Source organism: Chinchilla lanigera, unplaced genomic scaffold (genome assembly GCF_000276665.1).
Source record: "Chinchilla lanigera isolate Chin_1 unplaced genomic scaffold, ChiLan1.0 scaffold00015, whole genome shotgun sequence".
Lineage (NCBI taxonomy): Eukaryota > Metazoa > Chordata > Mammalia > Rodentia > Chinchillidae > Chinchilla > Chinchilla lanigera.
The window spans coordinates 11,721,980-11,732,486 of record NW_004955416.1 but is presented as its reverse complement, the minus strand read 5'-3'; the positions used below and the strand labels follow the sequence as shown (position 1 = coordinate 11,732,486).

At 48.7% G+C, this 10,507-nt stretch overlaps 1 protein-coding gene across 1 annotated transcript; it reads left to right on the top strand.

Annotated features, from left to right (window-relative positions):
• Window positions 1-728: 728 nt before the first annotated feature.
• On the top strand, window positions 729-10,099 carry Mesdc2 (mesoderm development candidate 2). The gene is made up of 3 exons (XM_005381438.2): window positions 729-1,012; window positions 5,544-5,776; window positions 7,183-10,099. The coding sequence occupies exons 1-3, from the start codon at window positions 815-817 to the stop codon at window positions 7,439-7,441; spliced, it is 690 nt and encodes a 229-aa protein (XP_005381495.1). The 5' UTR covers window positions 729-814; the 3' UTR covers window positions 7,442-10,099.
• Window positions 10,100-10,507: the final 408 nt, after the last annotated feature.

The window sequence follows — 10,507 nt, the reverse complement described above, 5'->3', positions numbered from 1 at the left end:
CAGCTATTTCAGACAAATGACAGTTGGTGATTAAAAACGTGAGCCTGTGAGTTTGGGGGTGACAGCAGTACTGATCGCTGGGTACACTGCTCCATCCGTCACGCGCAGGACGGCGAGGGACTCTTTTGTGACGCTCTGGACGAGCTGCTGTCCTGCCGCTGACTTCTAACTGGCTATTCTCAGGGGCAGCTGCCAGAGGCCCGGCGGGAGCGGCACCCCGAAAGGGCTTTATCAGCGCTGAGGCGGCTTCCAGAACGACGCCAACTCACTTCACCGGCGAAACATCCAGGCCTCGCCTCGCAGCTCCTGAGGCCCTGCGGGGATCTGTGAGGCCAGCTGGTGAGTTACAGAAAAAGCCGGCCTCCTACAGAAAAAGCAGGCTACAAAAAACGCAGCGTGCCCTCCAGGACGATCCTACCTGGTAGCATGCCCTGCCCGAACAGGGGGAAGCCCGCGGGGCGGGGCCCGGACTGGGCGGGGTTTCCGGGGGTGGAGGAACGGGGACGGGGCTGGGACCGATTGGCGAGAGAATGCCGGAGGGCGGAGAAAGGGTGGGGCTTCCGGAGAGGGCCTGGAGGGCGGGGGGCGGGACCGGAAGCTGGGGCTGGTAGAAGGGACAGGGGCCGGAAGCTGGGGACGACCCGGGAACCAGGGGCGGGCCCGAGAGCCAGGTGGGCGGGGTCATGAGGCCAGGGCCGGGCCCGAGAGGCCGGAGTCGGGGCCGGAAGCCGGGGGCGGACCCGAAAGTCCGGGGGCGTGGCCGGAAGCCGCCGTAGGCCCGGCCTCCTCCGCGGCGCGGCGCTGCGCAGTGAAGATGGCGGCTTCCAGGTTGGTGTGTGCGGTCCTGCTCCTGGTTTGTTTCTCAGACTTGCTGCTGCTGCCTCCATCTGGGGTTTGCGCGGCTGAGAGTCCAGCTGGGACGCCCGGCGAGGCGACCCCACCTCCGCGGAAGAAGAAGGACATTCGCGACTACAATGATGCGGACATGGCGCGTCTCCTGGAACAGTGGGAGGTCCGCTGCTCGCGCTCGGGCTCCCGGCTCTTTGACCCTCTTACCCTCTCTGTGTCGGGACCCTGTTATCCCTGACCTCCCTTGCGGTGCGTCTTTACCCCCACATTAGAGCACGGTCAGCTCTTTGGGCCTCCCGGGCTCCCCGAAGCCCGCAGTCCCGTCCCAGGGCTCATTCTCTTGTCCTGCTTTCTCTCGTTCTTCTGGCCCTCAGTTGTAGATCGGCCACGCTGCTCAGCCTTGCTGTCCCCTCGGCGTCCTGGTGGCCTCTGCGGATGTGGCGGTGGCCGGTGGGCCCTATAAGGCAGGGAGGAGCCCTTTCCCGCTCCATTCCTGAAGAGGCTTTTCTTCCTCCAGTCCTGTGTGTTCCGTGTAGAGTGGGTGGGTATGTGGGTTGTGGCGATGACTATCTTTCAGGAGAATTACTTCAGCTTTGATAGTTAACCTGTTCTCGAAATCAGTAGAAATTTCCCACTTATCATTTTGGTATATAAGAATTATCCTCCTGAGAATTTTGTATTTTTGTGTGTATTTATTTTGTTAGGGGGAGGGTAGCAAAGGCTGGTGGCTTTTTTCGCAGTTTTTGCTTAGAGGGGCAATGACTTGTTTGGTGAGAATAAGTTTTCTGGTTTGTATTTCGGGTGCACTGGAGTGTGCCATTACAAGGAGTGTAAAACTTTTAAGGTGAAGTTCGCCGACCAAAACTACATCACCGCCTCTTTCCCTTCCTAGTAGTACTGTCTTTGATGATAGGCACAGCTGGCTGAGAGGAGTCGGAAACTTGAATTCCACTTACTGTAACCTTCCCAGGTCATGTCTCCCATCTCGGCCTTGGTTTCCTTGTCTGGAGAGTGAGTTTTACTGCTTGACTTCTCAGATTCCTTCTAAAGCCGATGTTTTGTTACTGTGCAGTTATCTCTTATTATCTCTGGGAGTGTTATAGGAAGGGGGCAAAGACCAAGCATGAGTTGAATACCACCTGATGCATTTCACTAGAAGAAAACAGGCGCGTTTTCATGTTTATCTGTAACTGCTGGAATGATTGGCATAGCTTTGAGTGTAGGCATACCACCGTTGAAGAGGGCCCTTTCTCATTCTTATTTCCTTCCAGTCTCCCTGTCTGTTTTTGGACTCTAGCAGAAAAGAACCTTTTATCTGCCAAAGTGAGAAATCCTGCCCTGGAAGTACTCAGACTGGGGTAGATGAAGAGGGTGCTGTAGAGATGAACAAAGAAACCATCAGAGCAGTAGGTAACAAAAGTAACCTTAATACTCAGTAAAAATAGCTGAACACCATGAAAAGAAAGTTCTGTGGGAAACTGAGGACTGCAAGAAGGAAGTGACACTACTCTGTAGTCTAGGCTGGCCTTGAGCTGACAGTAGCCTAGGCTGGCCTCAAACTCACAGCAATCCTCTTGCCTCTGCCTCCTGAGTGTTGGGATTACAGGCGTGCTCCACCACCATGCCCGGCCTGGAAGTGGCATTTTAGATAGACCAGGAAAAAATGTGGGGCAGTGGTGTTTAAGACTGGTGGTTAAGGGGCTGGGGATTTTTAGCTCAGCGGCAGAGAACCTGCCCGGCAAGCACAAGCGAGGCTGTGAGTTCGATTCCCGGTACAAAAAAAAAAAAAAGGACTGGTGGTTAAAGTGTGGGAGAAGGGGATTTCTAACAGCAGCATGGTCAGAGGAAATGTGGGAACCGAGGAAATAGTGCAAAGATTAACAGCATGGGCTCTAGGGTTGGACTGCCTGTGTTCATTCCACTTAAATTTGTGAATCTACATTGGCAAAGAACCTCTCTGGGTTTTTATTTTCTCATCCTCAAATTGAAAGTGTTACTGGTGGCCACCTCAAAGTAGCTGCAAGACTTAACTAAGAAAAGGACAAGAACTTAGAGGAGTACATCTCGTTGATCAGTATGCAGTTACCTTACCCGTATGTTAGAATACTAGGGTATTTGTATTTAATCATCTGCAACCTTATCTTATAACATACAAATTTTTGAGTGTCTTTCTATATGTAGGCATAATTTTTATAGCTGAAATAACATAGATGGATTTTTTTGCTCTTGAGGTTTTCATTTGGTAGCTACTGTTTTCCCAAGATTACGGCATTGTCTTCCTGGTTGTACTGTTACACAGCTTCCTAATATGCCCTAGAGAGGGTGCTCAAGCTGTTGAAAGTTTTTGAGTAACAGAGTGTCTTGGGAGGTTAGCAACTAGGAGCCACCTTGGGAATCTGAGAGTATAATTTCCATAGAGTGGTTATGGTTGGACACCAGGTTATTGGACCTAATGAGTGAGCTGCGGGGTCTTCGCCTTTGTCATTAAATCCCTGGAACCTCAGGGAGATCACACTGTTGTCACTCCTCACCTTCCTCTTGTAGGTGTGAAGAGTGACATTCACTTGTCCAAGGACACACAGTTAAAGAGCTGAGCAGGGACCTAAGCCCAGGCCCCTCTAACAGCAAGGCCTGTGCTTCAGCGCAAATAAGTAGCGGCAGGTCCACTTGAGAGGGTGTAGAGTTGAGGACAAAGTTAGCAGGCTGTTTGTGACTGCATGGGCTCAGGTCTGCTGGTTCTGCTTTTCCTTTTGTAGGTGAGGTAGGTCCAGAGGAAAGGGATGTCACCTGTGGTTACACAGTGTGAAGGGCTGAGACAGGATCCCAGGTCTAATGTTAGTGTGGATCACCTTCAAGCTCAGCATTAGAATTTTTTCCTTCTCACCTTTAATTAAAATACAGTAATGCACTGTGTTATCGTTGATGTCATCCGCCGTGGCCCCCCAGAGAGATGTCAAGAGAATCAAGAGTAAAAAAGGGCCTTTTGTTTCATTTAGGTTGGCTTTTTGGTAGCAGTTTTGTTGAGAAATAATTCATGTGACACACACGCTTCACCACCCGACCATCCCAGTAATTTTTAGTTCATTCAGAGTTGTGCAGCCATTGCCCCAGTCACTTTTGAACATGTCATCTCTTGAAAAAGAAACCCTCAGTCACTGTCCTGGATTTTCTAGGCCCCAGACAACCACTCATCTGTTTTCTGTCCTAAAGCTTTGTCTTTTGGATATTTCCTACGATAGGACCATGGAATGTGTAGTCTTTTGTGTCCGGCTCTTCTTCCCAGTGTAATGTTTTCAGGGTTCATCTATGTAGTGTGGGTCAGTCAGGACCTCATATCTTTTTGTTACTGCAATTTGCCTTTTCAAGGAACCGGTTGTTTTTCTTTCACTTTTCTTTTTTTCCTTCCTGCATTGGAGATGTAACTCAAAACCAAAGCCATTGTACTGAGCTACATCTCCAGTTCATTTTTAAAGTTTTGAGACTGGCCTCTTAGAGTGCTGGGATTACAGGCATGCATCAGTGTACCTGGCTGGAGCCTAGTTCTTTCAAATTTTTATCTGTTTGCTGATTTTTTTGTTGTTCATTAGTTGGCATTCCACTGTTAGTTCATTTGTTTGCATTGGGATGGACTTGCTGCATCTTACTTTATTGGAGGAGTTAGAAGTCATTACTGTTACTTAGTATAATGTTCATCTTATTCCTGATTTGATTATGAGAGCTGCCTCAGGTTGATGTTTGTCATTTTGACATATTCCATGATTCACTGAGCCCTTTTTTTGCTATCTGGTACAGGAAGATATTCTAGGCACCTCTTCTATTTTCCTTGCTGTGATTAACCTTTTCTCCCCACTTTGAAATATTTTTATCCATGCACCCGTCTGTCTACCTGTCAGTCTGTTAACACTGAATTTCTGTGGTGCCTTCAGTTCATCCTAAACCACAAGGTATACCTTCACTCCTGTCCTATTTGTGGCTTCTCCAAAACTGAGGAACCTGGCTCACATTGTCCCCAGTATGTCTGCACCTTTGGTCAGGCCTAGAATTGACAGAAGGTGCTGTGAGAATTGCTAGCATATGGCACTACAAGAAACAAATGTACTAACTGCAGTTAAATAGTTGTGCACAGTAAAATGCAGATTTTAGGTATAGTGTGAGTTTTGATAAATGGATACATTTATGTAGTCCACACCCTGATGAAATACAGAACATCCCATCAGCCCAGCGAGTTCCTGTATTCCACCTCATGTCCCCTGCCAGCGGCATGTACTATGGTTCTCTCTGTCTCCCTGCGTTATGGCTCTTCTTAAATCTTGCATGGATTGTATGGTGCATCTTACTTTGTGCCCAGCTTTGGTCACTTAATATTTTTGAAACTGTTGCATGTATCAGTATTTGTTGCTCATTGCTAGGTAGCTTGTTGCATAACCATACTGGAATGTGGCCATTTTTATAATCACATTGGGTAGATTCTTCGAGAATAAAAAGCTGTGGGTGCCCTCACACTGGGCTGTCAGGAGTGGACCTGGGCTGATGGGTAGCAGGTACTACCAGAAACTTAGGCTCTGCTCACAAGTCAAGAGGAAAATCCCTGGGGCTGTAGGTTGGAGACCTGCCCTGTTGCATGCAGGTATGTTTGTGCTGATTGCAAAGCGAGGTTCTGATGAGCGGTTTGATGCTCTTCCCCATCTTGCCAGAGAGATGATGACATAGAAGAGGGAGATCTTCCGGAGCACAAGAGACCCCCAGCACCTGTTGACTTCTCCAAGATAGATCCGGGCAAGCCTGAGAGCATCCTGAAGATGACGAAGAAAGGGAAGACGCTCATGATGTTCGTCACTGTATCTGGGAACCCCACAGAGAAGGAGACAGAGGAAATCACGAGCCTGTGGCAGGGCAGCCTGTTTAATGCCAACTATGACGTACAGAGGTAAAGGCTGGGTGGAGTGCTTTGTGAGGCTGCACTGTGGTGCCCTTCCCTCATTTATCAATCAGCCTTGAAGTTGCATTCATCCTTACTGCTTTTTTTTTTTTTTTTTTGTCTTTTTGAGACAGGATCTTGCTATGTAGTTCAGGCTGGCCTTGAGCTCACTTTGTAGCCCAGGCTGGTCTTAAACTTGCAATAATCCTCCTGCCTCAGCCTCCCGAGTGCTGGGATTACAGGCATGCACCACCACACCTGGCAAATAATTTGAGAAACACTGGATTACTTTTTTTTTGGTACTGGGAATCGAACTCAGGACTTTGCGCTTGCCAGGCAGGCGCTTGTGCCACTGAGCTATTTCTCCAGCCCTCATCCTTGTAGGTTTCATTTTAATTCCTATGGCTGAACAGCTGTGTAGCTTAGCCTGAGTAGGGAACAGATACATGGCAGGTTGGCACTTTGCTGCTGTGAGCATTACTGCTTGTGGGGACTTTCTGTGAGTGTGGCTTTTACGTATGTAAGTTGCAGCACGACACTAACAGATGACTAATGTACCGTGCAGGGCCATTTACATAGCTCAGCTGGTTCCGAAGTTCCGTTTGAAGCGCCTGCTTCTCCCCTCAAACAGTTGTGAGATTTGGGATTTTGCATACACTGTATCTTAATTGAGGAACTGGAACAGTGCTGTGGCTGTGGAGAAGCTCTAGGCTCACAGAAAGCTTTTGTTAGTTTACGCAGAAACTTAGAACAGACCTGTTGTGGTGATGACTGGTCAGTGTGGAGGGGTGGGAGCAAGTGTAGCGTCCCCCGAAAGTGGGAGGAACATGCCTGTCGCCTGTGCCAGTGGTCCACTAGGCCTCCTCCTGTTCCCTGGCTCCTGGGCCTGCTCAGTGTGGACTGGCTGGGGTGCTTGCCAGGAACTGCAGTTGGGGCTTCTGTCAGGTTGCCCAATGTCCTCTTGGGCGTTGAGGGCTTCTTACATGAGCTGTCCTGAGCCAGTGGTTTTTAGGCTTTAGCAGGGAAAGCCTTTTGTCAAATAACTAGAACATAAATCGGATAGAAATGGAAGAGACATTTCAGAATATAAAACATATAGAAGTAGACCCCTACCCCTATCCCCCAGCCACCTCTGATGGAGCTTGTCCCAATGCCCATCAAGCAGAAGTGTCCACTTACACCATAGAGCAGCGTCTGTGCTTTGATCCTAGTGGGTGTCTGATGATTCGGCAGGCTGGTATTTTCAAGTGTTAAATGCCTGTAGCTATGAGGCACTGGAAGGTGCATTTTTTTGGTGCTATATTCATAAGGAATTGGCAGTGAACTTTTTTTCTGGTTAAGTAGCACAGACTCACCCTGACGCATTAGCGCATTACTAATGTTTATGATAACGGTATGGTTGCATCTCTATCCAGGTTCATCGTCGGCTCAGACCGGGCCATCTTCATGCTTCGGGATGGGAGCTACGCCTGGGAGATCAAGGACTTTTTGGTCAGTCAGGACAGGTGTGCTGATGTCACTCTGGAGGGGCAGGTGTATCCTGGCAAAGGAGGAGGAAGCAAAGAGAAAAATAAAATGAAGCAAGAGAAGGGCAAAAAGAAGAAAGAAGGGAATTCAAGATCACGGGCCTCAAAGGAAGATAACCGAGCTGGAAGCCAGCGAGAAGACTTGTGACAGTGCTGCTGCTCCCCTTGGCAGAGGGACAAGGGACTCCCTTGCTGGTTTCATGGGCGGGTGGGTGCTGCACACTTGGTGACATTTTCTTGCCAGAAGAGTCTGCCACATGACCAGTCTGGTCAATGCAAAACTTACTGTTGTGAAGCTTCAAGGATGGAGACTGTGGTTTTCTGATTAATAGCAGACACTGCCCGGTTCACATTTATTCCAGAGCCACCTAGCATGGACGGTGACTGTGTTGCTTTTCCCATTAGACCTGATGAGTCATTGATCCCCAGTACTGCTGCCTCACCTTGCTGCTCTGCTCTGTTGGGTTGTATCTGCTGCTGATTTTCCACTAACCAAAAGACAGCAGTTTCTGATCCAACAAGCTTTTCAAATACTCGACTTCACTGAATCACACTGTTGAGTGCAGCCATTGCTTTCATCACAGTGAAGGTAAAGTGCGCCACAGTGTCTGGATGTGTCACCAGGGAGCTGGGCATGTAGACCCATCCATGCAAGAAATCTGGGTTCAGAAGCAGTGCCACTTGACCCTGGGTATTTACTTCGGATGTGCCTGCCTGTCCTCAGCTGGAGGGAACTCTTGCTGCCATATGGCTTCTTTACTGAGGACAGAGTGAGATCGCTGTCAGTTGTGCAAGTGGGGACCAGCAGAGCCCTGAGCAGGCATGGCAAGGACACGACGACCTCATTTACAATGTTCTAGACATTTCTTTTGATAAAGTGCCTAAGCTTGTGGTGTTTTTCTATGATACTAACTAGACATGCTACTGTTCATGTCTGAATTTTTGCCATTCATATAATGGAGTCACTCTGAATAAGAGGACATTTATATGCAGATGTCATTTTTAGGAATTTAAGTTCTTTGAAGAAAAACCTCAATTATGGTTCTAAGACATTAAAAATAACACATGTATGTGGTTAGAAAATGTCACTGTTAAAGGAAGTGTGGTACAAAGCGGAAACTGGCCCTGCACTGCCCTGCCCTGCCACCAGTATTTTGTCCCTTGTCGCAGTGGGCCCACGGCTCATAATATGTTTCAGAAAAAAGAGATCCTCACCAGCTTGCAGTGATGTGCTTTTGACCGTGTGCATCAGCCACCCAAACTTTGGTTGCTGTGCCACCGTTCCCCTCTCAGCCAGACACACAGTGCTCTGCAGGCTAAGGCCTGACCAGCCCAGGCCCAGACATGAGACCCAGGCAGCCCTCCCTGGTACATGTGCTCAAGTCCCCTCAGGAGCAAGTGTTTCTTGTTTCTCCTGCACTGTGAGCCTGGAAGAATGAGAAGCTGGAGCAGCTGTGGCCACCCTGCTGTTTGAGGGTGGAGCTGACGCAGGCAGCAGGAGAAGCAGGTGTAGTACTGGCCCAGTGTCCTGCAGGGTCCAAAACAAGTCTTGTCTCTCAGTTTTTAGAGTATTTTGCTAGGTTTTGTAGTCATAACAATCTAGGGTAGAGTCACTGCTGGTTAGTTGTTCTAATGAAGCAGGAAGGAGCAGGGCCTCCCCACTGCCTTGCAGCGGTACCCACATCAGCACACATTTCTATCCCTGCTTCCTGCCCCCAGGGTCTGAGTGCTGGGACAGACAGGTATAATCCTACTGTCCTAGAACTTTGGTCAGATGCCCACAGCCAGAAGCAGGGGAGAAGTAATGGGGCAGAATCCCACTTGGGAGGCCGGAGAGCCCCACAGAGGCATAGGAATAGAGGAATGAGCCAAGGAGAGCAGTCCGTGTAAAGGCCCAGTGGCTAGAAGCAGCAGAGGGAGGGAATGTCGGCAGCCACTGAGAAGACAGGCTCAAGGAAGAGCTGGGTTCAAGAGGCAGGGGTGCACTGAAGAATTGCTAGGATTGGGGACCTCACCATGTAAGGCAGAGTCAGGAGGGTCTCCGTAGTTGAGTCCAAGGAAACAGCAAGGTGAGGTCTGAGCTATCCATGGAAGGACACGGGTTTGCACTTTCAGGCTGCTAGGTTGCTGCAGTGAACTTTTTTTTTTTTTTTGATGGTCTATGCAGTTCAGGCTGGCCTTGAACTCACTACAGTCGTCCTGCCTCAGCCTCTTGAGTGCCGTGAATGTTTTCTACACATCATTTCAGTGAACTTTTATATCTGGCAGGTTATTCCTGGCAGTGGAACTGTTAATATAAAACCTGAGCATTTTGGTGTTTATTGCCACACTGTTCTCCTAGGTAGTCTTGTGAGTGTGGCCTGCCAGCAGTTGGCCTTCTGTCCTTGCCAGCCCTGGGCACCATGCTTGCCAGTTCAGTGGGTCAGAAACCTGCATCTTTGCCCCAGGCACTGGCAGAGCCCACAGGGTAACTGAGATGCCAGGAGCCACTTGTGCCAGCCAAGTGTAGATTTGGAGGTTTCAGTGCTTCCCGCCTCAGCCTTGTGCTGACACCCAAGGGAGTAGATGCCCTGTCCCTCAAAGTGTGGACAACTGTGTAGACTCAGCAGAGCAAGACTCAGGTTTCTCATGAGTTGGTCTTCATGCTCTTAATGTCTGGTGATCAAGTAAATTTGGATGATGTAATCAGCTATGAAACATGACAACTTTACTAGATACACAAGTCTTCCTTATTCCTTCCTCCTCAGGCCCTTCACTGTGTGTCTTTTTGTGTTGATGGGGAATAAATCCAAAGAGTGCCAAGTTATACTGCAATTCCTTTTAATACTCCAATCCCTTTTAGGACATTTTATTTTGAGACAGGATCTTAGTAAGTTACTATCCTTAAACTCCGGGGTCCTCTGCCTCAGTCTCATAAACTGGGATTACATGTGTGGGCCACCACCCTTGGCTAATGCTATGGGTTTTGATGGTTATGCTTCTGTTTTTAGTACTTCTGGTGGTTTCTTTTTTTCTTCGTTGTCTTTTTAAAACATGGTTTCACTTTACAGTTCAGGCTGGCCTTGAACTCACTTTGTAACCCAGGCTGGCCTTGAACTTGCAGTGATCCTCCCTGCTGGGATTACAGGCATGTGCCCCTACACTGGGCCTGGTTTCCTTAATAATATTAAGCTGCTTTCTTTTTTAGTTAAATCTGTGCAGTGTGTATTCAGGA